The 26,992-nt window shown below is 57.7% G+C and overlaps 2 protein-coding genes across 6 annotated transcripts; one reads left to right on the top strand and one right to left on the bottom strand.

Moving 5' to 3' along the window:
• Nucleotides 1-531: 531 nt before the first annotated feature.
• On the top strand, nt 532-17,723 carry PLCB3 (phospholipase C beta 3). 3 transcript variants are annotated; one of them, XM_019645612.1, is made up of 32 exons: nt 532-765; nt 3,391-3,468; nt 3,728-3,796; nt 3,890-4,030; nt 4,275-4,354; nt 4,436-4,489; nt 4,579-4,654; nt 4,763-4,863; nt 5,594-5,760; nt 5,834-5,980; nt 6,933-7,173; nt 7,369-7,453; nt 7,533-7,719; nt 8,312-8,514; nt 9,384-9,480; nt 9,562-9,646; nt 9,930-10,054; nt 10,380-10,534; nt 10,615-10,776; nt 11,449-11,548; nt 11,628-11,732; nt 11,918-12,009; nt 13,315-13,468; nt 13,560-13,595; nt 13,738-13,930; nt 14,358-14,493; nt 14,604-14,680; nt 14,789-14,878; nt 14,970-15,027; nt 15,313-15,399; nt 15,481-15,700; nt 16,741-17,723. In XM_019645612.1, the coding sequence occupies exons 1-31, from the start codon at nt 667-669 to the stop codon at nt 15,682-15,684; spliced, it is 3,684 nt and encodes a 1,227-aa protein (XP_019501157.1). In that variant the 5' UTR covers nt 532-666; the 3' UTR covers nt 15,685-15,700; nt 16,741-17,723. The 3 variants fall into 3 exon arrangements, with proteins under 3 accessions (XP_019501157.1, XP_019501158.1, XP_019501156.1); XM_019645613.1 differs by lacking the exon at nt 16,741-17,723 and having other exon boundaries at nt 13,738-13,906; nt 15,481-16,099; XM_019645611.1 differs by lacking the exon at nt 16,741-17,723 and having other exon boundaries at nt 15,481-16,099.
• A 492-nt stretch (nt 17,724-18,215) lies between these two features.
• Nucleotides 18,216-26,754, bottom strand: BAD (BCL2 associated agonist of cell death). Of its 3 annotated transcripts, none has more exons than XM_019645465.1 (4): nt 26,698-26,754; nt 26,200-26,394; nt 19,267-19,457; nt 18,216-18,696 (listed from the first exon to the last, which is right to left on the bottom strand). In XM_019645465.1, the coding sequence occupies exons 2-4, from the start codon at nt 26,384-26,386 to the stop codon at nt 18,586-18,588; spliced, it is 489 nt and encodes a 162-aa protein (XP_019501010.1). In that variant the 5' UTR covers nt 26,387-26,394; nt 26,698-26,754; the 3' UTR covers nt 18,216-18,585. The 3 variants fall into 3 exon arrangements, with proteins under 3 accessions (XP_019501010.1, XP_019501009.1, XP_019501011.1); XM_019645464.1 differs by having other exon boundaries at nt 26,655-26,727; XM_019645466.1 differs by lacking the exon at nt 26,698-26,754 and adding an exon at nt 26,535-26,648.
• Nucleotides 26,755-26,992: the final 238 nt, after the last annotated feature.

Here is a 26,992-nt window from a genome sequence, read left to right as displayed (position 1 = left end):
GCCTGCCAGCAGGAGGCCCATTAGCTGGCTAAGTGCTCCCAGGGAGGGGGGACCGCGCTGCTGCAGGAGGGGGTGAGGGGAAGTGAGGGCAGAGAGGGGGGGGGAGAGTGGCTTTTCTTGCACTCAGCTAAGTGCTGCAGGAGTGAGGTGGGGGCAGGGCTCTGCGTCCCCCGGCCCAGGTCTGGCTCTCCAGTGGTACCCCCAACCCCCGCCCCCGCCCCGCAGAAACCTTAGCGGGCTGACCCCGGCCGGTCTTCAGCAACGCCCTCTACACCCAGTCTCTCCAGCTGCACTTACAATAGCCCCCCTGTCCCCAGCTCCCTTCCCTCACCCCCGGCTTGTCCAGCTGAGCCCCCTAGCCAAATGCCCAGGTTGAAGTATGCCCCTGCCCCAAACCCGTCTCTGGCTGCAGTCGCCGCCCCGGCCACCAGGGGGAGCCGACGCGGGGCGGGCGGGCCTGAAGCGGTGGGAGGGGGCGGTGCTGCTGTGGCTCCGCCCCCGCCCCGCCCCGCCCGGGCCCCGCCGCTTCTCTGGTCTGTCCCCGACAGACTGGCGGGCAGGCGGACGCTGACGCCGCGGGGCCGGAGCGGGTCGAGTGGAGGGAGCAGTGACACCGTCGGTCCCCGTCGGGGCTCCGTGGGTCCCTGGCCCGCCCCCGGCCCGGCCATGGCGGGCGCCAGTCCTGGCGTCCACGCGTTGCAGCTGGAGCCGCCCACCGTGGTGGAGACCCTGCGGCGCGGGAGTAAGTTCATCAAATGGGACGAGGTAAGTGCGGGGGCCCCCTACTCTGCCCAGATCCCGGGACTACCTTACTCAAACTCGGCCAGATGCCGGGGAGCCCCATCCCAGCCTGGCCACGGCGCACCCCCATCTTAGCCTGGCTGCGCTCCGGAAACATGAGTCCCCAATCGTCCCCGTAATGAAGACTTTGTCCCCCAACCCCCACCCCAGTCCCTCAGCTGCGGAAAATTTGGCTTTCCACTCTTTGGCCCGGAGACTTCGAACCCCAATAAATCCCGGCCCCCCGTTTCATTCGTCCCTCCCACACTCTCCCTGACGGTCTAATTCCGGTTCCTCCAACCCTGGTCTGGTCCCCAGACCCTTGCCCGGTACTGGACTATTTGGCTTGAGAACCCTGGCCCCCAATCTGGCGCAGTACACCTCACTTTTGGGTGGGTGCCGCTGGGACCCTACTCTTCCCAGTGCCCTAGTCTGAACATTCTTCTCCATTCATCACTTTTCCACCCTATTTTGGCTGGCACCCCTTTGCTGTGCTTTGGATCCCAGCCCAACTCCCTGCTCAGGTGGGAGCACCAAGTCACCCCCTCATGGAGACTGCCCCCCAAGTTTCTCTACCCCTGGAGAACTTTACGCTCCACTCCTTAGCATGGGGAACTTTGAACTCTAATAAATCCTGGCCCCCTTTCTACCCGCCTCGCCCCGGCCTTCACCTGCGGCTCCGGGGCGCAGTCCTGGGCCCCGCCCTCATTTCATACTTGCCCCCTCCTCTGCCCTTTGGGCCCCTCCTTCCCCAGGGCCTCCACTGGGCCTGCCTCAGCTTCCTCGCTGCTCCTTCCCAGTCAGGCCAGAGGCCTGGAAGTCTCTGGGCTGCTTTCCGGCTGGGTGGGGCGGGTAGGCGTGGGAGCTGGGGGGAGGGGCTGGGGGCGTGGCCTGAGGCAGCAGGTGTGCCTTAGAGGGTGCCTGGACGCCCCAGGGGTCCAGAGAGACCCCTTCCCCTAGACCGGCCTGAAGGGAAAAGTTTCGCCTTTTCCTCCCAGTGTGATAAACCCAAATAAGGAAGTGGGAACCGGGAGAGGGCCCTGCGGGTGGGGTGGGGGGTGCTGACAAGGACTTGGGCCAGAGAGCAGGGGGCCTGGGCTGACTTTGAAGGCCAGACCTCTGGGGAGGGGCAGGAGGAGACCCTGGGGCATTACTACAGAACTCCCCCTTCCTCACACTGTTGGGGGTCCTGAGCACTAGGGCAAGGTTGGGAATCCCAGAGAGGGGCTGAGGATGTTTGTCAGCACAGTGAGGTGGGGAGGTTCAAGTTCCAGAGCCCCCTGTCCCCTTTGCCCCCAGATCAGTCAGCTTCTTGTCCTTTGTAAGCAAAGCCTGAGATGGGCGGGGCTGGTGCAGTCCCATCATCCAGAAGAAGAAACTGAGTCTGGAGAGTGGAGACTCATCCTAGGCCCCACATTAGGGTTGCTGCTGAGGCCAGGAGCTAGGAGCCTGGCAGGGGTCCTGGTTCCGTTTCCCAGGCCACTGGACTCTGGAGCCGTACTGCCTCCATGCAAATCCTGGCTCCCCTTCTTGACCTTCCACAAACTACATGCCTCCCTGTGCCTCAGACTGCTCATTTGTGAAATGGGAAGAACAATAGTGCATACCTTTTAGGGTTGTTAGGAGGACTAAGTGAGATCCTAGATATTAAGTGCTTAGAACCGGACCTGGCACACAGTAGGGGCAGTGTGAGGGGAGCTGTTGTATTGATGATCGGATTGTCTGCCAGACAGCAAGCAGCAGTTTGAGAGTGACACCAAGGTGAGGTAGAGTCCTCTACTGAGGCAGGAGAGTTCTAGCTGTGGCCACTTGGCCCCTTGGGCCCTGGCCAAGTCTAAGCCCCTCATGAATCCCCTCTGGCTGCTGGTACTGAGTTGCGGGGGGGGGGTAGCCCTGGGAGTGTGCCAGGGACCAGGCCCTCCTCAGAAAATGGGGCCAGCACACCCTTTCCTGCCCTCTGCAGGACTGTTTGAGGGAGAACAAAGTTCACTCTGATTCTGAGGTCAGGGTGAGTCCCCTTCTGGAGGGACTCAGTCTGTGCTCTGTAAGATGGGGTGAGCTGGGGGGTGCAAAGTGGGGTTAATGGACTTTGAGGCAGATGTAAGGGGTGGCTGGTCATCATGGGCTCCTAGGGCCACAGAAAGGCTGTGGGGGTCAGAGTTTCATACCCTCTGCTTCCATCCCATAAATATTCCCAACGGGGCTGTGGGGGCGGGGCTCCAAGTGTCAGGGAGCTCTCAGACCTGGAGAAACCAAGCCTGAGGTTGGGGTCACGAAGTCCTCCCCAGGGAGGTGGGTCAGATTTCATGTCTAGAGAAGAAAGGAAAGGATATGTTAGCAAAGGAACAATGATGTACAAGCTGCAAGTGGAGAAAGTATAGTTAATGGTCCCTGTGACAGAGTCTTTAGGGCGAGAGAGGAGTGTCGGTACCTCAGGACCTCAGCTTTGTCCTAAGGACTGTAGGGGGCCACAAAGGACCTTTGGGCTGGGTGAAGCTTTGTCTTCGCTCACTGTCAGAAATACTGTACTGGATGGCCCCAGGGGGTTCAAGGACCAAGCCTGGCCATAGCCCTCACTCCCTGACCCCTGCCATCTCATCCCGTCCCCAGGAGGCCTCCAGTCGGAACCTGGTGACTCTGCGCGTGGACACCAATGGCTTCTTCCTGTACTGGACAGGACCCAACATGGTGAGGATGGGCACTGGTGCAGCTTGCTCAGGTCTAGGGCCCCTGCCTCAGACCCCTACCCCCACTTCCCGCCCATGGGGGTGGGGCCCAGCTACTGGCTGACCTCTTCCACAGCTTGCTGGACAGGAAGTGCTAAGAGCAGGGGCTGCTGCTGGGGTGACAGCAGGGGGTGGTTACTCTTTGGCCTGGGTGGAGAGCTTGGAGGCTCCTGGCTCTTACCCTGTAGCCTCTGACCCACCTTGGCATCTGGTTTCCCCAGGAGGTGGACACATTGGACATCAGTTCCATCAGGGACACGCGGACAGGCCGTTACGCTCGCCTGCCCAAAGTGAGTGATGGGGCCTAGGGCTAAGCTGGGAGTGAGGCGGTGGGGAACGGGGATACCTCTCCTTACCCATCCATGGCTCTCTCACCTACTCAGGACCCCAAGATCCGTGAGGTGTTGGGTTTTGGGGGCCCTGATGCCCGGCTGGAGGAAAAGCTGATGACAGTGGTGGCTGGGCCAGACCCGGTGAACACAACTTTCTTAAACTTCATGGCTGTGCAGGACGACACAGCCAAGGTGAGCTGGGGCCGAGGGTCATCCTGGGGAACCACCACCTCACTTGCTGAGTCAGTCATCACTTAGTGAGAGTCTGTTGTATAGTAGGCTGTTCTCTGCACCTAATTTTAATCATCCTCTAACAGAACAATACTTAAGCACTTACTGTGTACCACAGGCGGCTCTGGGCGTGGCTGTGGCTGGGCCAACCCCTCCTTCTGTCCCCCGCTTATCCCCCCCTCCCCCCTGCATTCTGACCCCTCAGGTCTGGACTGAGGAGCTGTTCAAGCTGGCTATGAACATCCTGGCTCAGAACGCCTCCAGGAACACCTTCCTGCGCAAAGCGTGAGCCCCGGGCCTGCCTTGGGGACATTAGGGGTGCAGGTGGCCTTTCCCAGGGCATGACCCTTCTGCCTATCTCCCCAGATACACAAAGTTAAAGCTGCAGGTGAATCAGGATGGACGGATCCCAGTCAAGAAGTGAGCGCCCCTCCCCCTCTGCACCTTCTCTCATGCCCCAACCTTCATGACCTTTGCTCCACTGACCTTGACCCCTCCCACTCATTCAGCATCCTGAAGATGTTCTCAGCAGACAAGAAACGGGTGGAGACTGCACTGGAATCCTGTGGCCTCAAGTTTAACCGGGTGAGGGGTCTAGGGGCAAGAGCTGGGCCAAATGGGTGTCATGATGGGTGCCTGCTCTTTTGGGACTGGCTGCCCCTGGGTTCTCACCCCACACTCGTTGGCCCCCAGAGTGAGTCCATCCGGCCTGATGAGTTTTCCTTGGAAATCTTTGAGCGGTTCCTGAACAAGTTGTGTCTGCGGCCAGACATTGACAAGATCCTGCTGGAGATGTAAGCAGACTGGGCCCTCCTACCAGCCCCCAGTGCTCTGCGCTGGCCTCTGCTCGAGGGTTCCTTTAGCCCAGGAGGGGAGGTGGAGCTGTCAGGGGTTTCAGGGCACGAGGCTATGGCTGAGCTCAGAACCACTTCGCCTGCAGCTCTGTTGTGGACAGCTCTCTGCCAACCCTTGGCCTGGGTTACTTTCATAGGCCACGATGGGGATGAGAACTGAATGGCTCAGACTCTTGAGGGACTTGCCTGAGCTCACACAGCAATCGAAGGCTGGAGCTGAGATTGGGTCCAGGGTCTAGAGCAGCGGTTCTCAACCTGTGGGTCGCGACCCCTTTGGGGGTCGAACGACCCTTTCACAGGGGTCGCCGGGTACTCGTATGTGGGCGTATCTGCATGTGGGCCTGGAGACGGATAGAGGAGCGGTGTCTCGGTTCCTAAGACCTTCAAAAATAGGTGTTTTCCGATGGTCTTAGGCGACCCCAGTGAAAGGTTGAGAACCGCTGGTCTAGAGGTATGGCGCAAAAGGCCAAGCACTTGGTGGCTTCCTCAGCCTTTGCTAATGCCAGTGCCAGCACCAAGTGGTCAGGAGAGCAGATGGGAAACTGAGGCTTAGAGGGGCAGCGACTTGCCCAAGTCCCACTGAGTGGGTGCCAACTCCTTCTCCCAGGGTGTGGGCTTGGAGCAGGGGCTGGTGAGGCTTCAGCTTGACTTGGCTTTCCACTCCCTCCAGAGGTGCCAAGGGCAAGCCATACCTGACACTAGAACAGCTCAAGGACTTCATCAACCAGAAGCAAAGGGACCCAAGACTCAATGAAGTACTATACCCACCCCTGGGGCCCTCCCAGGCCCGGCTGCTCATTGAGAAGTATGAGCCCAACCAGCAGTTCCTGGAGCGAGGTGAGCTAGTGAAGGGGCGGCAAAGGGGGTGGCCTAGCTGACCCTGACCCTGCTGACCCCACCTATCCCCCAGACCAGATGTCCATGGAGGGCTTCAGCCGCTACCTAGGAGGTGAGGAGAACGGCATCTTGCCCCTAGAGGCCCTGGATCTGAGCGCGGACATGACCCAGCCGCTAAGCGCATACTTCATCAACTCCTCACACAACACCTATCTCACGGGTAAGCAAGCCACCCTCTGCCCTTGGCTGGCAGGGAGGAAGGGTTGTCATCCACAACCTCTGCCCTCTGGTCCTTACATTGCTCTCCTCCTTTTGGGGTGACCGGTGCTAGGGATGCAAGCAGGGAATAACACCAGGGGAGCGGGCCTTCTCTGCATGGGTGTGTCTCAGGGTGGTCCAGGCTTTCCAGGGGAAGGGCTGAGGCCTCCATCAGCTGGTTTTGGGAAGCAATAGCCTGTGCAAAGGCCCAGAACAGGAGACTGCTTGGTGCTTTTAAGAAGCAGAAAGGAGGCTGGAGGGGTGGGGCGGGGGCTGATGCAGGTAGAGGCAGCAGGCCGGCCAGCCAGCAAGAAGGAGGCAGGGCTAGACCCATCATGGAAGGGACTTGGATTTATCCTAAGTGGTCAGGAAAGGCTTTTTGGAGGGTGTTAAGCAGGGGGAGGTGATGTGACCTGGTATGTTTTTAGAAGAATGACGCCAAGTGCTCTGCAGAGATTAGATGGGAGGCAGGGAGGGACCTGCTGTTTCGAAGCTATTCCAGGGCAGTGGCGGTGGAGGGAGAAAAGCTAAGTGAGGGGCTATGGGGGTGTGGGGGATGACTCCCCAGTTCTGGCTGGTGGGATGCGAGGTAGAGGGTGTTGATGTGAGAGAGAGTGAGTCCTGGCGAAGGAACCAGCCCGTCAGCCCACGTTGGTAGACACCGACTCTGCCCGGCTTGGGTGGGCTCCAGGTTCTGGGTGGTGGGACCTGGGCCCTGCCCTGCAGAGATGGTACTAGTTCCACAGTGAATTAAGGAGTGATCAAGGGGTGACCAGCCAGAGCATGCCAGGGCTATGCCTGGCCACCATGGGGGCCTCTGTGTCCCCAGCCTGGCCTGATTCAGCGCAGGCCTGGGGAGGAAGGGGAGGAGCCGGGCTGGCAGGGTGGCCTTGGTGACGGAGCCTTGCCTCCAGCGGGACAGCTGGCTGGGACCTCGTCCGTGGAGATGTACCGGCAGGCATTGCTGTGGGGCTGCCGCTGTGTGGAACTGGACGTGTGGAAAGGGCGGCCGCCCGAGGAGGAGCCCTTTATCACCCACGGCTTTACCATGACCACGGAGGTGCCACTGCGGGACGTGCTCGAGGCCATCGCCGAGACCGCCTTCAAGACTTCGCCTTACCCCGTCATCCTCTCCTTCGAGAACCACGTGGACTCGTGAGTGGGCCCCTGACCCTAGATGTCTGTCCCAGCAGCCTCTAACCTGGAGGCTTCTGACCCGGGGACCCCTGATAAACCCAGAGACAGCCTCCCACTGTGGCCTGTTGGTCTGCTCTTATGACCTTCGACCTTGGGGACCTGAGCGTCACCACCAGGACCTCTGACCTCTGACCTCTGACCTTGGCCCCATAGGGCAAAGCAGCAGGCCAAGATGGCTGAGTACTGCCGCTCCATCTTTGGGGATGCGCTGCTCATCGACCCACTGGACAAGTACCCGGTATGGGGGCTTGGAGCTGTAGCAGGGCATAGGGGGGTCAGGGTGCCCCAGCAGGCTCTGACCTGTCTGTGCCCACCAGCTGGCTCCAGGCGTCCCCCTGCCCAGCCCCCAGGACCTGATGGGCCGCATCCTGGTGAAGAACAAGAAGCGGCACCGGCCCAGCACTGGCGTCCCTAACAGCTCTGTGCGCAAGCGACCCCTGGAACAGAGCAACTCAGCCCTGAGCGAGAGCTCCGCCGCCACCGAGCCCTCCTCACCCCAGCTCGGTATGGCCCTGGCCTGACCTCAGCCTCAACCTCCCACCTCACAGGGCCTTTCCCTCAACCAGATGATGACTCTGGTCTCTGACTTCCATGAACCACAGCCCCATGCTTTGGGTGTGACCATCAGACCCCTAACTTCTGTCCTGTGACCCCCACTGAGTCTGCCCCACATAACTGGCTATCGGTTCAGCTAACCCTTGACCTCTCTCACTTTAGCGAAGTCCTCCTCATAGCTGACCCCTGCCTGCTCACCTCACTAAGCCCCCTCATTGGGTGTGTCTCTCACACCTGACTTAGAATCCCACCATGTCATCCTTGACCCCCACTGTCAAGGCTGGTGTACCCCCGTTCCTGGCTTCTCACCCTTCTGAACCAACCTTACCTACCCCCTTCCCTGAGGGCTAGGACTTTGGACCCTTCTGCATTACCACTCCATCCAACTCCTGACCCCTGCCCTCCCCCAGCCACACTGCCCTGCCCTGAGAGTCCCCTTGACTTCACCCCTGAGTCACCTCCACACACGCTGGGCACAACCCCTCCTGGCCTCTTGCGTCTGTGTGTGTGCCCTCACCCCCAGTGGCCCCATCCTCTGCAGGGTCCCCCAGCTCCGACAGCTGTCCAGGCCTGAGCAATGGGGAGGAGGCAGGACTTGAGAAGCCCAGCCTGGAGCCTCAGAAGTCCCTGGGTGAAGAGGGGCTGCAGCGGGGCCCTGATCTTGGCCCTGCCGACCGTGAGGATGAGGAAGAGGATGAGGAAGAGGAGGAACAGACAGACCCCAAAAAGCCAACCACAGATGAGGTCAGGCCTGCCAGTGGGAAGTAGGGAAGGCACCGTATAGTCATTTCCCAAGTGTTTGCTGAGCACTGACTGCTGGGCATAGCACTGGAGGCTGGCTTTGGCCATGGCCAGACAGTCTCTGCTCTTCTGGAGTTCAGCGGGGAGGGACATGGGGAGGAGGGACTTACATAAACAGGCATGGAAGCGAGGGTGAAATTATGCTCGTGACATGGGCCGGGAAGGGGTGAGTTAGGGTGCAGAATGATGGGAGGAAGGGGAGTCTGACCTGAGCAGGGAGGTTGGGCGAGCAAATCTGAGGAAGAGGGAATACCTTCCTCTCAGTAGGGCTGGAGTGTGCAGGAAGGGGTGTTGTGTAGACGAGAGACTGTTGAGGAGTCCTGAGGATAGAGGTGACAGAAAAGTCACTCATGAGGTCGAACTTGGGAGGGGCCCAGCACAGGGAAGGGTGTGGGCAGGAGCGGCTCAGCTCAGCATCACAGGGGTTGAGTTTGAGTCTTATGAGCTCCCTGAGAGGAGACGGCAAGATGGTAGTTGGAAATAATGGCTGGGGATGGAAATTGGGGGCCTATCTGCGTGTGGATAATTGAATTCCTGGGGTTGGGTGAGGAGTTCCAGCTTCTAGCATCAGGGAACCAAAAGGGTGGGGTTCAGAGCACGTTGGCCAGGCCCCAGGGAGAACGCTGCATGGCAGACGGTCCCAGGGCTGACACAGGCCATAACGGGGCTGGGGCCCTTGCTGAGACCACTGGGTCGCGTGATTGCCAGGGTGGGAAGAGGGTCAGCTCCTTCATGGTGTGGGGGCAGGTGAGGGAACTTCTAGCCGATGGCTGGGGATATGGCACGGCTGACCTTGTGTTTGGGGGCCACAGGGCACTGCCAGCAGTGAGGTCAATGCCACTGAAGAAATGTCAACCCTTGTTAACTACATCGAGCCTGTCAAGTTCAAGTCCTTTGAGGCTGCTCGAAGTGAGTGGGATGGGAGATGGTGGGATTGGGAGCCAGCTTGGCCCTGGCAGGCCTGACCCCCTCCCACTGCTCACCTCTCAGAGAGGAACAAGTGCTTCGAGATGTCATCCTTCGTGGAGACCAAGGCCATGGAGCAGCTGACCAAGAGCCCCATGGAGTTTGTGGAGTATCCTTTGGGGGTGCTGGGGCCAATGGGCCAGTCCAGGGGCACTCAGAGGCCTGCTCAAATGTTCTGAGCCTGCTTATGCCGCCCAGACAGGTTGTGACCCTCCAGCACCTGTCTGGGTTTTGGGTGGGCCTGGGAGACTGCACAGAGGCTAGGCCAAGAAGCGGGGGTTCAAGGGGGCAGCTGGAGCCCAGGCTGAGAGGTGGGCTCAGAGGATGTGAGGCCGGGCCTGGAGGCAGGCAGTGGTCGAGTGCACCGCATGGCCCCTGACTGCCAACCTCAGATACAACAAGCAGCAGCTCAGCCGCATCTACCCCAAGGGAACCCGTGTGGACTCTTCCAACTACATGCCACAGCTCTTCTGGAATGTGGGCTGCCAGCTTGTGGCGCTCAACTTCCAGACCCTCGGTGAGCACTGCCTCACTTTGACCCTGACCCCTGGACCCCAACTGCACCAACTTCTGCCCCATGACCCTGTTAATCTTGTTTGAACACACCTCTGACTCTAGCTAATGCTAGATTTGCAAACTGAACCGAGACCTTGGTGAACCCCAACTCCTGACTTGGTGGACCCTAGACCCTTCCCCCTGTCTGATCTTTCTTGAGTCGGGAGCCCTGATGCCACTTGATCTGACCCTAATGATCCCTGGTCCCCCCTCTGCATAGCACTGTCCTTCCTGACTCCTGGCTCCAGTCATCCTGCTGACCCTCATTCGTCCCGTGTCACCCCCAGATCTGGCGATGCAGCTCAACGCAGGCGTGTTTGAGTACAACGGGCGCAGTGGCTACCTGCTTAAGCCTGAGTTCATGTGGCGGCCGGACAAGTCCTTTGACCCCTTCACTGAGGTCATCGTGGACGGCATTGTGGCCAATGCCTTGCGGGTCAAGGTGGGGCCGAGGAGGGCTGGGGCCAGGGTGTCCTGGGGGCGGGACACTCAGCAGCCGCCTCACCCACTTGGCTCCCCCAGGTGATCTCCGGGCAGTTCCTGTCCGACAGGAAGGTGGGCATCTACGTGGAGGTGGATATGTTTGGCCTCCCTGTTGACACGCGGCGCAAATACCGCACGCGGACCTCTCAGGGGAACTCGTTCAACCCTGTGTGGGATGAGGAGCCCTTCGACTTCCCCAAGGTGAGCCTGGTGGCCGCCCAGGCCTTCTGAGCTCTGCTGGGGGTGCAGGAACCAGGCGCACTAGTTCCAGTGAGGGTTGGAAGGTGGGGGTGCCGAGGGACTTCAAGGCTGGGCCTGTCACCTCCAGGCCCCACCCCAGGTCCTGCATGTCCCAGGGTCAAGTCTCAGACTCCCTGCCCTCTGTAGTGTGAGAGAAGAGAATAGGAAGGTGAGACAGAAGAAAGTCCCATGGCCCGCCATGAGCAGTGGACACATCCCGCCCCTTCTCCCAGGCAGGAAGGACTTGCCTGAGATCATAGCCACTAGCTCATACCAACACAAATGGACTGGACCTCTGCCCAGCTAGGGTGGAGTGTGGCCTCAGCCTCAGCCTCATGGCTCATTCTACAGTTTCTAAGCAGGCAATGACCAGACCTCGCACTGTAGCTTGGAGGGGTGGGTCTGCCTGTTCTCTCGGCTCAGGGCTATGATGGCTGCTGTGCATCCATCTGGCCATGCCATGGAGGTGTGGGTCCACCATTGGCTCAGTGGTGATGGTGACTGATGGTCAGTCATTGGGTCAGCTTGTCCGAGGGTCCCCTCTGTTGGCCTTGGTGGCTGTGGTCAGCTGTGGCTCAGTGGCCGCCTTGGCTGTGAGTCCGCTCCATGGCTCAACACCATCTGGGCCCTCAGGTGGTGCTGCCCACACTGGCTTCGCTGCGCATCGCGGCTTTTGAGGAGGGCGGCAAGTTTGTGGGGCACCGGATCCTGCCCGTCTCTGCCATCCGCTCAGGTGAGGCTCTGGGCAGCACAGGGGCAGTGTGTGGGGGGACCTAGTAGGACCCATTCACCTTGTCCCCCGACCCTCCCAGGGTACCACTACATCTGCCTGCGAAACGAGGCCAACCAACCGCTGTGCCTGCCAGCCCTGCTCATCTACACCGAGGCCTCTGACTACATCCCCGACGACCACCAGGGTGAGCTGCAGGGGCAGGCCAGGCAGGGTGGGGGACAAGGCCCCCCCCAGGGCCTGGGAATGACCGAGCCAGGTGGTCCCAGTTGAGGGTGGGCTCTGCGGTCCCTCCTTGAGACTAGAGTTGGTGGGGAGGGTGTGGCTCTGGGGGCTCTGTCTCCAAGACCATTGCCCTCTGCCTCCATCCAGACTATGCAGAGGCCCTGATCAACCCCATCAAGCACGTCAGCCTGATGGACCAGAGGGCCAAGCAGCTGGCTGCCCTCATTGGGGAGAGGGAGGTGAGCCAGGGCGGGTTGGGAGCAGGTGGGTGGGAGGCAGCAGGGCTCAGGCTCACCTGAACCCTGGGGAAGGCTGGGAGTGTGGGTGGGTGGGGCGGCGAGGCTGGCCTCACTGGCCCTGGTGGAGAAGCACCCTGTAGCCTTCCTACCCCCTTCCACCTGGACCAGCCCAGCCCACTCCTAGCGGGTGGTCTGGCTCCTCTCCCTTAGACGGACTGTTCACTGCCTTACATCAAATGCCAACATCTGCATTTACCCACCCGCCCTTCCTTCTGCCTGAAGGGTCTGCTCCCCTTTCTCGAGTATTCTCTCACCCACATCAGAAAATAAAGCCAAGTGAACGCTGAGCCGGCAGTTCTCTACCCAGCCCGGTGTGAGCTCTTTTCACCAACTTGGCTCATATAATCCTCCCACCACCTGAGTTTTCTACCCCCTGGGTAGAGATGGAGACATTGAGGCTCTGAGTCAAAAAGGCCTAGCCTGGACCTCCAACCTTCAGCCTTTCCACCACGCTGCACAGTGTGGGGCTTCTGGCTTCTTGCCTCTCTCACTTAGTAGTCTCAGTAGCCTTGGGTTACTCTCCACATTGTAAGGAGGTGGAAACCACCCCTTTTGCATGTGAGAGGCCTTCAGGACAGACCTGAGCTAGAATTCTTGCAGCTGCATGCGGGATAAAAGCTGGGGTGCAGCGTTCGCCACTTCACTAGGGCAGTTGGAAGCCACAGAAGCTTTTAAAATGAGTCCTGGGAATCATGAGATGGCAGTGGCTTCTGTGGGGAGGGGTCAGGAGCAGAGGCTGCCCGCACATCTAGACCCAGTCCCAGGGGGCCTGCGGCAGGCAGGGGAGAGGCGACTGCTTGAAGCTGTTAGCCAGAGAAGCCGGTGCCCACTCTGCGGTCACTTCCTTCGTTGATTTAATCAGGAGCTAAGAAACAAGGAAGATGAGCAGCTGTGGGCAAGGGTGGAGGGGGACTCGGAGAGAGGAGGAGACTTGGGGCTAGGCCAAGGCTTACCAGAACAATCTGGAAGTTCCTGAGCACTTGCAGTGGGGCCTGGCATCCTAGAGACACCATCTCACATTATCTTCACCACACCCCATGTAGAAAAGGGGTTTAGACATGCTTGTTTTATACCTCTTATTTCTCATGCAGTTCTCTTAACACCCATGTTACAGATGAGTCCAGGGCCAGATGGGTGGAAGGAGGCAGACCAGGGGCATTGGGCAGCCCAGGGAGGTTGGGAAGGACAAAAGGGCCTGTAGAGAATAGCATTTCTGGAAAGAACATTCTGCTTTCTCCCCCACAGGCTCAGGCTAACCAGGAGACATGTCAGGAGACCCAGTCTCAGCAGCTGGGGTCCCAGCCGACCCCAAACCCCACACCCAGCCAAATGGACACCTCCCCCCGTCGGCCCCCAGGCCCTGTCACCTCCCCCGCCAGCCCCTCCCTCAGCAGCCCAGGTAAGGGGCAGCCTGGTAAGGGGCAGGACTGAGGGGTGTACCTTCGCTGTCCTCTCCTCCAGCTTTTTATAGTCCTGCCTCTGTTCTCCAGGTCAGCGGGATGATCTCATTGCCAGTATCCTCTCAGGTAGGGGCGGAGCTGTTATGGGGGTGGTACCTGTTCTGAGGTGGGTCTACCCAAGGGGGCAGGGCCACACCTGGAGGGTATGTGGTGCTCCTGCAGGGTTGCCCTGCCGCAGCCCAGCTCACCTGTGCTCTTCTGCTCACAGAGGTGGCCGTGGCCCCACTGGACGAGTTCCGAAGCCACAAGGCTCTGGTGAAGCTCCGCAGCCGGCAAGAGCGAGACCTGCGGGAGCTGTGCAAGAAGCATCAACGGAAGGCAGTTGCCCTCACTCGCCGATTGCTGGACAGCCTGGCCCAGGCCCAGGCCGAGAGCAGGTGCAGGCACCAGCCAGGTGTCCTGTGAGTGTCCAGCCTGCCTGTGTGCTGCATGCTTTGATGTGAATATGGGGGGTGAACTGCATGTGGGGTTCTGCTTCTGCGCTAGGTGGGCATGGAGGATAGCCAAGGGCTGCTCCTTGACTCCCAGGGAGGAAGGTTTGGTGCAAGAAAAAGAGAGGAGGCTTCCCACACTTTGTCCCACTCTCTTCCCGCCCAGAAGCGATACCTCATTAGAAGACCCCCACGAGGAGCATGTTTCAAGAGACTGTTGCTCAGACAGGCTCCCATTATTTGGGCGGAGCAAACTGGTCTCCTCATTGGCATAACAAACCCTGTCACCAGGCTCCCGTCTGCCATTGCCAGCTGGGATATGCCCTGCCCCCCTCCACCCTGGCAGTCCAAGTCCATGTGATGACTTGAGCATCACCCGGAGGGGTTCTTCCCACAGAGGCCGGGAGGAGAAGGAGGAGGAAGAAGTGAAGCGGTATCAAGAGTTCCAGAAGAGACAGGTGCAGATCCTGCTGGAGCTGCGTGAGGCCCAGGCAGATGCAGAGACTGAGCGGAGGCTGGAGCACCTGAGACAGGTGGGGCTGTTGGGGGGACCGGGGGTTGGTACACGGTGGCGAGGAAGAGCCTGCCTCCTGCACAGACCTGTCATCAACCTCTCTCACCTATTGGCTACCGTTGTCCACAGGTTCAGCAACGGCTCAAGGAGGTTGTCCTGGATGCTCACACAACTCAGTGCAAGAGGCTGAAGGAGACGAACGACAGGTGAAGGCAGAGGAGCTTGGGTGGGTGGGGCAGGGAACTCCCTGGTGCCAGCATAAGGACTAGAGCCCCCAGTCTTGCCACTCAGCCTTCTCTCACCGGCTCCTCCAGAGAGAAGAAGGAACTGCAGAAGATACTGGACAGGAAACGCCACAACAGTATCTCAGAGGCCAAGACAAGGGAGAAACATAAGAAGGAAGCGTAAGGGCATTGGGGCCGGGAGCCATTTGCGTGCTGGGCAGGCAGGGCTGGGTGCATGGCACTGAGCCCATCCTGCCTTGCTCCTGTGCAGGGAACTGACAGAGATTAACCGTCGGCACATCACCGAGTCGGTCAACTCCATCCGCCGGGTGAGTATGGCTCGGGTGCCACCCTAGCCCACCCTCTTCCCTCAGTGCTGGCCTGGTGTGATGTCACTCTAGAGGGGCTTCTAGAGCCTTTCCTTCCAGGCCCCACAACCTCCTCTCACCCACATCCTCTCCAAAGCCAACTGTCTGCAACAGTGCCCCATGACTTTGGAGTCAGGCTAGAGCATTACTGTAAGAGTCATCTCAGAACCCTGGCCACACAACCCTAGGAGCCTGGCCCCTCCCTTAGAGACCTTCGGCTGAGCCCTTGTCCCCCACCACTGACAGCTGGAGGAGGCCCAGAAGCAGCGGCATGAACGCCTTGTGGCTGCCCAGCAGCAGGTCCAACAGCAGCTGGTGGAAGAGGAGCCCAAGGTGAGGCCTTGGGTGAGGTGGCCTGGTGGGTGGCAGGCAGAATGCTGGGTGGCCTGTCCTGTGACACTCCTCCTCCTGTAGCTGCTGGCCCAGCTGGCCCAGGAGTGTCAGGAGCAGCGGGCAAGGCTGCCCCAGGAGATCCGCCGGAGCCTGCTAGGCGAGATGCCGGAGGGGCTGGGGGACGGGCATCTGGTGGCATGTGCCAGCAACGGTCACGCGCCTGGGAGCAGCGGACACCTGTCTGGCGTTGACTCGGAGAGCCAAGAGGAGAATACGAAGCTCTGAACTGGCTGAGCAAGAGGTGGCCACAGGGCCAGGGTGGGCACTGGGAGGAGGGCGGAGGCTAAGACACTAATGCTCTCTTTTTTTTTTTTTAACTTTTTATCTTTAGAAATTTTATTTTTTTAAATTGAGGCGAGCATCCCACACTAACTCCCTTTCTTCACCCTCCTGCGACCCCATTAGTCTCCAACCCCTCCTTCCTGCCCTCAGTCCTAGGGAAGGTGCTGGGTCACTCCTGGCCAAAAAGGCCTGGGTGGGGGCCTTACCCCCCATGATACCCGCTCCCCAGAGTGGGCGCAGTCTTCCTCACTTCCCCAGGGAACACTGCGTGGAGACTCCGAGCTCTGGGAAGTAGGGATCATAGTCTTTCTCTATTCTCTGGGGATTTTTTTACATGAATAAAAGTGGATTTCAGGGACCCTGTGTGGAGCGTGGTTTGGAGTGGCACAGTGCTCGAGAGGACTCTGGGCCCTAAGCTTGCTCTGCCACTTCTGGAACCTCAGTTTCCTCATCTATAAAGTAGGCTTGTGGGCTCTGTGGGGTTGAGGTTAGGCCCCCAACAAAGGGTGGCTGGGTTTGAACCTCGAGACCTCCTTGCGGGGGTGGGGGCGGGGGGGTGTCTGCAGATCTTCTCAATGACATGACATCAGGGGCCCTCTGACCTCCCCCTCTATGCTCTCCGCCTCTAGACCTTACTTTTCTCCCTTCTGGGCTCTTCTTGTCCTCTCTTCACAGAGGCTCCGGCCTCTGCTTCAGGAAGCCTTCCCTGCCCCGCTTCCTGTTGCCCTGATATGACCTGAGTGCCTAGCATCTTCCGCTCAGGCTGCTCTGGGCTCCACACAGGCCGTTGACTGTGTACGGGGAGGTGGACGAGGAGTGGAGCCGGGCAGCTCATGACCTGCCTATCATCAGAGCAGCCAGGCTCTCAGTGACAGGTGGGAAGTGGGTGGGCCTGGCAGTGACCCTTGGGAGAAGGGGAGCTGACAGTCATACACACAGGGGCTGGGAGACCCAGCATCCCCTCATCCCTGTGAGGGAGCTGTTATGCCTGTTTTACAGATAAGGAAACTGAGGCCCAAAGCAGAAGTCACATGCCAGGCCAAGTCAAGACGTCCTGACCTGGAGGCAGGGCAGGCCTGGACCCTCTATGGCACACAGTCTGCGGCCAGCCTGGAGGACCCGCTCCATGCCTTCCCCTCCTGCCTCAGGACAGCGCAGAGTGGCAGAGACCCTGCAGCGAGGGTGTGGCCCGAGTTCTGCTGCAGGGTCAGGCTGGCGCTCCTTCAAGGCCTCTCCCAGCTTCCTGGCAGAGCTTCCCGGGCTGACTGCCTCCCTCCTCCAGAGGAAGGCAGCCTCTTATCTGGGCTTATCTCCTGCCAATTGAGTGTTTTCTTTCTTTGTTTTTGCTGCAGTCTCAGGCAAACAGATGGGGTGGGGAAGTCAGAGAAACTGGACTTCCAGAGTGGGGCTCTCGCAAGGCAAGCAACCTTTACCCTGAGCCCTGCTCCCTTAGGGTCAGGACCATTGCGCAGGCCTTCCCTGCTTCTGCGGTCAGGCCTTGCCCTCGCCCCAAATCTGCCCACTCTGTTGTGTGTCCAGGCACCTCAGCAGCCATCTCCTATCTTCTTGGCTGGCCTCCACTTATGGAAACACTACACGTCCATCCCCCGGTTCTCAAAGACCAGGCTAAACTCCAAACTCCTGGGTATGACATTCGAGCCCCTCAGAAGGCTGGCCTCTGCTGCTACCCCTATTTTTCCATGGGTCCACTCTTTACTCTGACCAGAATAACAGCTCCCTCACCCCTCTCTCCAAGTCCCAGCGCTAACTCACCTCCCTGACTTTCCCTTGCCAGAAGGAGCCGCCCTCACCCTGGTTCCAGCCCCTTTTAGAGCTGGCATTAACTTCACTCTGAGAAACTGAATCTCTTGCCAGGAAGCTTCGGAAGGCAAGAGCTGTGTATTAATTAATTCATCTCTGTATACCCGGTACAAATCACTGGCTGGTCTATAGGGGGCGCCAATAAATCTTTCTGGAATTGAGCTCGGAGCTCTGCTCCCAGGTCCGGGTGAAGATTCTCTGGTTCCCTAGTGATCACTCTATTCACAAACCTTGGCCGAGCCTTCCACCGCCCCCTCCCCCGCCCTGCGCGCCCTGCCAGTTCCCTGAGCAGCGCTGGCCCCAGGCCGGCCACACAGTAGCTGCTCTAAAGGACTGACCCAAATAGGAACAAATGACCCTCCCTGGGGGACGGCGGCACGGTTTGCAGAGCGCGGAATTCCGGCGGCCGGCCGGCGGTTCCCAATTACCAGATTAGAGATAAGGACCTGAAGGTCCCTGGGGCCCGGCCGCCCTCCGCTTCCCGGGTGCCAAGAAACCCTGGCTCTGCTCGCCGCCTCCTGGTCTCGGTCCCAGGATAAATCACTCAGAAAGGGCCTCAGTTTTCCTTAGGTGTAAAACGGGGGCATCTCTCGAAACAAAGTAGCGCTCCCCCTGCCCGCGAAGCCTCTAGCGACGGACAGAGGAGACTGGGAGGCGCAGACGCAGGTTTTATTAGCACATTTCGTGGCCAGCGTCGGCCCGCAGGATCACCGCGGAGGAAAAGGTTCTGGAGAGTATTCCGATTCGCAACTTGGTGCAGGCGCCTGAGGCAGCCCAGCGCCGGGGTCAGGGGGCTACTTCCGGTGGCTACGGGCGGACAAACTTCAAAACTTCCGATGGGGTCGAACCCCCGGGGGGTCCCCGCACACACCGGAAGGGAATCGGGCCCTGGGTCAGACCACTTCCGAAAGGGACAGACCTAATCCTTTTTGCATAGGCCTGCGGGAACGACTTCCGCCCATACCCAAGATGGCCGCCAACGGCGGCGCGCGAAGGGGGAACTTCGCCGTGTGGGACCGAAGGTCATTGGGAGGGGGCGGAGCCTCCTCTCCACCAGGACTGGAAGATGCGCGTCCAGCCGGAGTTTTGCCGCATCTGCGTCGCTGTGCCCGCGCTTTTCGGGCGAGGAAGTCCCTTCGGGGTGGGAGGAAGAAAGGGATAAATGAGTTAGCTTATCCTGGCCGCCCGAGTCAGGGCCCTCCACTTCCGGAATCCCATGTCTAAATGAAAACCCAGGGAAGGTACATGCCCAGTACCGAGGGGTCTCCTAACCACTTATCTAAACACGAGAAAGCGCTTGCTTGGGCCCTTAGGAATGGGACGAGTTAAATCTCAGACGCTTGGTGCTGGGGGGCGGGGGGAGAGGACGCCTATGACCGGGTATATTGGGGCCAGAGTCGGAGATTTACCACCTGGAGGATGGTATCACAATTCAAGAATTAAAGAAGTGGTTCAGAAGTTGAAGGCAAAAACCCGGACACTCGAAAGGGCTGGCTGGGAGCACCGATGCCCGCAACCTTCGCGCTCCAGGGATTTAGGGACCTCAGAAGCTTTGGCCTGGAACGGCGGCGGGGAACCTTAGAACTACAGATCCCGCCATGCCCTGGGTTCCGGAACGGGACTGCCCAGTGGGAGGTGACCAGGGAGTACAGAACCCGGCATGCTCCGGGACTAGTCCTCTGCGTCGCCTGGACCGGCGCTCACCTTAAAGGAACCCTCGAACTCATCGCTCATCCTCCGGAGCTCCCGGCCATAGCGCTGTGCAGCCCAGAGGTTGGGAGGCGCTGAGCGCGAGCGGCCCCGGAATGGGCTGAGCTCCTCCTCCACCTCTTCATCCTCCTCGGTCCCCGCGGGGTACGAGCTGTGGCGACTTCGGGGCTCCACAGACCCAGCGCCTGCAGAAAGGGTTGTGGATGGGGAGCGACGTGAATCTCAACTCTGCGCCCCTAGCATTAGCTCCACTGGCCCGCTGATGTACTTGTGTGCTCACCAGAGTATACCTTTCAGAGCTCCAGTTCCTTCATATGTAAATCAAGGGAAGCTCATGGGGCTTTTGTGAAGATTCGAATTAACTTCTCATTAATCCCACAAATCTTAATTGAGCCCCAGTAATGGGCCAGGGCCTTAGTGTATAAAAGGACTTACCTCTGTGCCTGGCACAAAATAAGGGCATAATAAATAGTAGTTATTAGTGCAAGACCATGGGGCCTCGCAGCAAGCTCCAGGGTTTTTAGCTCTGTAATCATCTCCATTCTCCAGCAGGGGAGACCAATCCCCTGGCTGAGGAGGTGTCCAGCCCCAGCCAGGCAGGGCTGAACTCCAGCTCTGCAAGCGATCTGCTGGTGCTCATTTGTTTCACTGTGTGGCCTAAAAGAGACCCTGGAGAACCAGAACCTGTCAGCAGCATGTCTGCACCTCCCACAGCACCTGCTTTGGGAAAATGTCCAGTCCGGTTTGTTGACTTTTTAAGGTAACATCTATGGGGCACTTACTATGTGCTAGGCCCTGGGCATTACCTCACTATCCTAAACATCCTGGGAGGTGAGTACTAACATTGCCTCCATTTTACAGATGAGAAGACAGAAGGGCTTAGAGTGGTTAAGAATCATCCAGGGTCTGTGAAGCTCTGAGGCTGGAAGTCCCTTGAGGTTTGTTGGAATCCAGAGTCCAGTGATTATCTCTTGAGCTTCACCTCTTCCCTTGTTCAAGCACCTTTCAGCTCTCTGAGCCTGTGTCTTCACCTCTCTGTGGGGATGAACCTAGCCCTTACTACCAGTGACTGTGTAAAGGTCACAAAAACAGCGCATGAAAGTGCTTGGTAAGCTGAAAGTGCACGATGGGTCATTATTCAACAAGGTGCCTCTTCTGTGTTTGGAGTTTGTCTGACTTATGTACTGTGTGTCATCCTCTTACTCCTGCCAACCTCACCCCCATATCCAGATCATCAAGGGCCTAGAACCAGTCGCAGGAGCAAAATCTCAGAGCTATGTAATAGAGTGGAAGACAGGCCCGGAGCAAGTGCTGAGGATGGGCTCAGTGTCCATGGCCAGGCCCACTGTCAGGGAAGGCATTTTGGAGGAAGCAAGATTTAGGCCAGGTTTTGAAGCTAGGGTCATAACGGTGTCTTGTCCTCCCCACAGAAGACCTTCCACAGAGCCCTGTATGTCAACTCCAGGGGCTGCAGGGCCTCCAAGGATCCCAGCTCCAGATACATGGCTGAGAAAGCCCAGAAGGGAAGAGAGGGCTGAATCCAGAAAGTCCTAGGCTAAGAGGGTGTGGTCAGAGCGCTTAAAGCCCAGGCCCAAGGTCAGGTAGAGACACCATAAAGCCTGAGGAGTGAGGTAGCAGTGGGAACCAGGCAGCTAAATCAGGATTGGGAGTTGGAGCCAGAGGAGCCGGGAATAAAAAGACCCCTGATAAGATCAGGCCCATCTGCAGAGCACTTTCCAGTTCTGTGGGGTGCGAGCAGTGAGGCAGGGGTCAGTAGCTAGGTGAGCCCCACCTCAATCACCTCATTACTGCTTTCACATCCTAAAGACTCCCAGCTTCCAAGATGGAGGCCAAGTTCTCCCTATTTTACAGATGAGGAAGTAGAGGCATCTAGAGGTTAGGAACTTTCCGGAGGTCACACAGATGGCCACTTAAGTGCTCAGGAAATGTCAGCTATTACTAGCCCTAAGAACCCATACAACCACCACACTTGACAGTTGGAAGGTGAGTGATTTGCAGATGGGCACTTGGTCTAGGCACTGCGCCCTCACCAAGCAGAAGAGCATTTGCTGTGTCACCTTGAAAGTCCATCATGTGTAATTACTTCATTATGTCCTCATCACACCTTAGGAGGGAGTTTACTCACTGTCCCCATGGACAGAGAAAAATAAGGCACAGAGAGGGTGAGTAACATGCCTAAAGTCACTCAGCCAGTAGGTAGCACAGCAGGAATCCAACCCTAATCAGTCTGGCTTCAGGGCCTGTATACTTAATTCTCATGCCTCAGGCTCCCCTTCGGGGCCCAGGTTGAGGAATGCACCCCAGGTTTTCCACTAGTGTAGCTCTACCTGGAGCCTAGCCTATGGGGTGCAACTTTTCCACCAAAGGTATGGATTTAGCAATGCAAAGCCAGCCATTGTCAAAATGGAACCCATGTGTGTCAAATGAACTTTTAAAAAGTGTCCTATTTACTGGAGAAAACCTGAGGGATTTTTGTGAACTCCTGGGGGGAGGGGACATGCCATCTGAACCATGCCACCCTCAATCAGCTCTCACCACAAAACGCCCTTGGGCAGGGCAGAAGCGGCCTCTCCCCACTGGGGAAGGTATGGGAGAGAGAGGGGGCGTGGCTCCTCACTGGGTGTGAGAATGGGTGGGTGCCCAGGCCTGCCCACTCACACCATCTTCCCAGAGAGCAGGCCTGGGGCTGGGGGAGGGGGAGGAGGGGGAGGGGCCTGTGGCTGGAGGTTCCCCACACCCCAGCACAGCTTGTTCTTTATCCGTTGGGCTTCTGGGTACTTGGATGGGGCTGAACACATCATCCATGGTCATGCTTCCGTGAGCATTCTCGCACACTTCATTAAAACAGTGGTGTTCCACACAGTTTGAGGCAGCGACACTTTGTCACCAGGCAGAGTAGTTTGGATCCTGCTCTTCCACAGGCAGATGCTTTCATACTGCCTGCCCCCAGCAGGCAGGGCAGCAGGCCAGGCAGCCAGTGTGGCTTCTAGTACCTGCAGGCCCCAGGGGACTCCCTGTGTACCCTAAAGCCATTTGGGGTACAAAAGCCTCTTACTGGCCTGCAAAGAACATACCCCCACCTTGCTCAGAGCTGAGGATATCAGAAAGCTGGCAAGTGTTTTCTATAAGCGTCAGAGAGTAAATATTTGGGGCATGGCAGACCACACAATCTCTGTCACAACTACTCAGCTTTGTGGTCATATCTTGAAAGAGCCATAAACTATGTAAACGACTGTGCATTGCTGTATACCATGAACAGTTTATTTAAGGACACGGAAACTCGAATTTCATATGATTTTCACATGTTATAAAATATTGTTCTTGGATTGTCAACTATTTAAAAATGTAAAAAGCATTATTAGCTCATACTCTGTATTTAAAAAAAGGAGGGGGGTACTTAGTCTGTAGCTGTGGTCTGCCAACCCTTGCTCTAAACCCAACTATGTCTGTCCTCTACCTGAAACCTTCAATGGCTCCCTATTGCTTATGAGATAAAGTCCAAACTCCTTGGCATGGCCTTCAAGGCCCTTACATTCTGGTCCTAACCTATAATTAACTTGTCCGCTATCAGAGGCGTATTGGTTGTTCATGTATTCCTCTCTGCTGAGTGAATGGTAACCACCAGGTCTGTTCAGAGCCTGGGCCAACTTGTAGTAACAATAACAGTGATCACAGTAATAGTAAGAACACCAAACACTCCTCTGCACCGGGCACTGGTTCTAAGCACTTTTCCTATATTAACTCGGATCCTCACTATAACCCTATGAGGTGGGACTGGTTCAATTCCCATTTTACAGATAAGGAGACTGAGGCAGAGTGAGTTAACTAACCTGCTCAAACCCAACTTGCTAATAAAGGGTAAAGCTGCGTTGACCCTACACACTGGCCCAGAGTCCAACGCTAGGCTGCTTCTCCCACTGGGCATCCTTCCTTCCCTTGCCACCATCTACACATCCACAGCTCACCACACGCCTGCCCATCCCAGGCATTGGGTTGTGTGCCTGGCTGTCATACACTCAAGGTGGCCACAGTCCCTGCCCTGGGGACACTAACAGTCCAGCAGGTGCCAGGAGGCAGGAAGTATGAAGAGCAAAGGGACCCTGCTCATCTAGGGGAGAGCAGTGGCTCTGGCAGTTTGTTGGCATTTGGGGATCTCTTATGGAAAAATCACTTGTTTTTTAGACACTGAAAACTAAGTAAAAAATTTAAGAATTCCTGTGCAGGCCTCTCCAGTGGGTTCTATTTCCCCCCCGCAGCCCTCCTTATGGCTGGGTCTGGGGTCCCCTTGCTGCTTATTGCTGCTTCAGACCACTGTCAGGCCCACCTCCCTAAATCTAGTTTCTCAGGATGTGCCACCCTTCCCCTCCATACCTCAGGCATCCCCCAGCCCCAGGCTGCACCTCTAGCTTATGCAGGTTACTCAAGCTCCCTACCACTCTCTCCTTTGCCATTCCTGTCTTAATTCATTCAGAGGACAGAAATGGTCCTTTCCTATCTCCTAGCCTTTCCTTTCCTTGATCTCCTTCTCCATCCCTCCCCTCACTCTCATCCCATGGCAAGAACCTAGACTCTGTCACCATCAATAACTCCATCACAAGCCTCCCACAGGCTCACCACCACCTCCTCCCTGTCCAGCGCACTCCCTTGGTACCCCAACTCTAATGACGCTAGGACTCCGGGGCTGGCTCCTCTCCTCACAACCCAGACAGCTTACACCCACACCAACTATTCCCTCCCTTGCACACAGCCTCAAGGCCCTGCCTCTCTCACTGGGCTGAGAAGAACATAGCTCTGGTTAACGCCAACCCCCTGCCAGCTCGCACCGGCACCTGAGCGGCCATTGTGGCCGGAGCCATGTGCAGCCATGCCACCTCAGTTTAAATTCATGGCCACAAAACTCAGAGGCCCCCTTGATACTGGCTGGCACACCCAGCTCCATGCTCCAGGATGACCACTTCAAACCTGCTCTCTCCCCTCAGCCCCCACCCCTTGCCTACCCTCACTCTTGGGTGGTTCCCTAGGCCTCACAGAACACTGTATCAGTGACCGACAACTCCCACACGCAGGAATCCTGCCTGGACCCTTCCCTACCAGAAATCTCCACCTGGATGCCCAAAAGACACCTCTAACTGGACCTGGCCCAAACTGGGCTCCTGATCTTACTTGTCCCCATCTCAGTTAAGAACAACTCCATCCTTCTAGGTGCCGAGGCCAGATTCCTCTTGCAGCCACCTTTGACTCCTCTCTTTCCCTGGAACTCCACATCCAATCTGCCAGCAAACCCTGCCAGCTCTACCTTCAAAATAAACCCAGCATCCAGCTACTTACCACCTGCACTGTCATCACCCTCACACAAGCCACTGTCCTCCCTTGCAGGGACTCTTGAGGCCCCTACAGCCCCACCACTGCTTTTGCCCATTGCATACAAGTCTCAACACAGGCCCTGGTGATTCTCTCAATGCCCAAATCAGATCACTCCACTCTGCTAAAAGCCCTCCCATGTTTTCAAAGGAAAAGCCAAAGCTGCTAAGGCCCTGTTCAGCTGCCCCACCCCTCCATTAACTCCAGTATCCCCAATTCCCCTCCTTCTCAACTCCCCTCCCCTCCCTCTGTCCCCTTGGGCCACTGTGGCCTCAGGGCCTTTGCATTAGCCTTTCCCTTGCCAGGAGCTCTCTCCCCACAGATATCTGAGTAATTCCCACCTCATCCCTTCCAGCCTTTGGTCAAATGTTGCCTCTCACCAAGGCTGACCCTGGCCACCTTCATTCAAATTGCTCCCCTGGCCCCCAGTGTGTCAGGTCCAGAAAAAGTAGACTTTCTCATACTACTGCCCAGCAGGTGTCATCTTCTAGCACATCTTCTATATCATTTACTCGTTTGTTTATTTATGGCTTGTCTCCTCCCACTGACTGGAATATAGGCACCACAAGGGCAAGGACTTTTATCTCTTCTGTTCACTGATGTGCCCCTGGCAGCTGGGACAGCTGGGGCACAGATTAAGCACTCGATAGAGAGGAGGAACAGCCAGGTGAGGGTGGGAAGCTGTTGTGAGCAGAAAAACAGCAAGTACAAAGATCTGGAGGTTAAAGAAAGTCTGGAGTTTAGTCTGACAGAGTGTGTGTGAATGGGCCAGGAGAAGGCCTTACTAAGCCTTCTTGATCCTGAAAATGGGGAGGAAGTCACTTAGGCTTCAGCAGGCAAGGGACATGGGTTTTGTTTTCAGAAGATCTCTGTGGTTGTTCCAGGTGCCAAGGCCTGTGCTGTGCCCTGGGAAGTGAAGACTACTGAGAAATGGCCACTGCCCTCCAGTGCCTGTCCTTCTATCTGGGTGCTGGACCCCCTTCTGTGGGTGTGGAGGACAGCCTATGCTTCCTCACCCCCACACCGAGCCCTGTTTGGTAGGGCTATCTGCCTCTTGAGGTCACCTGCCTCTGAAAACTGGCAAGGATAGCCCTGGAGTGGGCGTGAGCCACAGGGTGGATAAAAACCAACCTGGGGGCTGGAAACCTCTGGTAGGTACCTCCAAGGCTTCAGCACTGATTCCTATCAAAGGAACCGCAGAACAAGTGTGACCTTAGGCAAGTCACTTCCCTTTTCTGGCTCACTGCCTGCCTCTCAGTGATTTCTGTTCTTGTCCTACACTAACAGCTACATTCTTTGAACATTTTGTACGCGCCAACACGGTAAGTAAGTGCCTCTTATATATTCTGCTAATCATCCTAACAGCCTGACCATGGTGGTGATTAATTGCCCTGTTTTACAAAAGAGGAAACTAAGGCACAGGGAGGTTAGGGAGTTACTCAAAGCCACCCAGTGAGTGTGGATGCGGCTGAGATGCAGGGAGCTACTGGGCTGGGGGCAAAAGTGGACAGGCAGGTGGTTGTGGGGGGGCAGGGGGGTGCCTACCTCCATGGTGGCTGCTGCTGGTTGGCTGTCCCTGCCGGTGACCGGCTTCCCCCAGGAGACCTGGGGCCGTACACGGGTGCTTGCCTGGGCCTGAGGGCTGGTCCCCTGTGGGGCTGGGGCCCAGGCCCCTATCTGCAGGGCTGGAGTCTTCCTGCTCACTCTGCTCAAACTCTGGGATCTGGAACATGCTCTGGGCTGTGGGGGCAAGATGGTAGGTAGTTAGGGCACAGCTGGAACAAACGGTGGCTGGCGGCGGTGGGGGAGCAGGCGCCCCTGGTTCCCTTTTCCACCTTAGAACCCCAGGTCCACCCTGCCTCCCAGGCCCCCATCTGTACACTGAGTCTGGCTGGGCTGGGAGCTCAGCCTGTCCACCCAGGCCCTAAATCTCCTTTCGGATCCCTGGTGCTGTGGAGCCTCAGGACCCGGCCCGACCCGCCAGTGGTGACCAGTCTCACCGCAAGCCCGATCTCGAGGCCCCTGACCGGGGCCTGCGCCTACCTCTAGCACTCAGGGAGCCCAACCCTAGTTGCCAGGGCAACGGGAACTGTCACCGACCCAGCCCAATCAGCTATTGAAATGTCACTAGGGCTGGCCAGGAGGCGGAGCCACTCTCGGCCCGTGCCCCGCCCCCGCCGCAGGACCTGCTCCCCACCCAACGCCTTCCTCTTGGGTTCCTTCTTCGCCTCCGGATGCTCTTCTACCGATTTCCTCGTGCCTGGGCGTGTGTGGGAGCAGATAAGGGATACTCTGGGGTCGCCAGAGACTTTGGAACCTAGGGACTAGCTTCTCCTAA

This window comes from Hipposideros armiger, unplaced genomic scaffold (assembly GCF_001890085.2).
Source record: "Hipposideros armiger isolate ML-2016 unplaced genomic scaffold, ASM189008v1 scaffold_93, whole genome shotgun sequence".
NCBI lineage: Eukaryota > Metazoa > Chordata > Mammalia > Chiroptera > Hipposideridae > Hipposideros > Hipposideros armiger.
Note: the sequence above shows the minus strand (reverse complement) of the source record. Positions and strands in the feature narration are given on the sequence as shown.

Coding starts and splice junctions, on each gene's coding strand:
- PLCB3 (XM_019645612.1), top strand. CDS start 667: ATGGCGGGCGCCAGTCCTGGCGTCCACGCGTTGCAGCTGGAGCCGCCC. Junction 8,515..9,383: donor AAAAGCCAACCACAGATGAG/GTCAGGCCTGCC, acceptor TGGGGGCCACAG/GGCACTGCCAGCAGTGAGGT. Junction 13,596..13,737: donor CATTGCCAGTATCCTCTCAG/GTAGGGGCGGAG, acceptor TTCTGCTCACAG/AGGTGGCCGTGGCCCCACTG.
- BAD (XM_019645465.1), bottom strand. CDS start 26,386: ATGTTCCAGATCCCAGAGTTTGAGCAGAGTGAGCAGGAAGACTCCAGC. Junction 19,458..26,199: donor CAGCAGCAGCCACCATGGAG/GTAGGCACCCCC, acceptor CCCTTTCTGCAG/GCGCTGGGTCTGTGGAGCCC. Junction 18,697..19,266: donor AGTTCGAGGGTTCCTTTAAG/GTGAGCGCCGGT, acceptor CCCACCCCGAAG/GGACTTCCTCGCCCGAAAAG.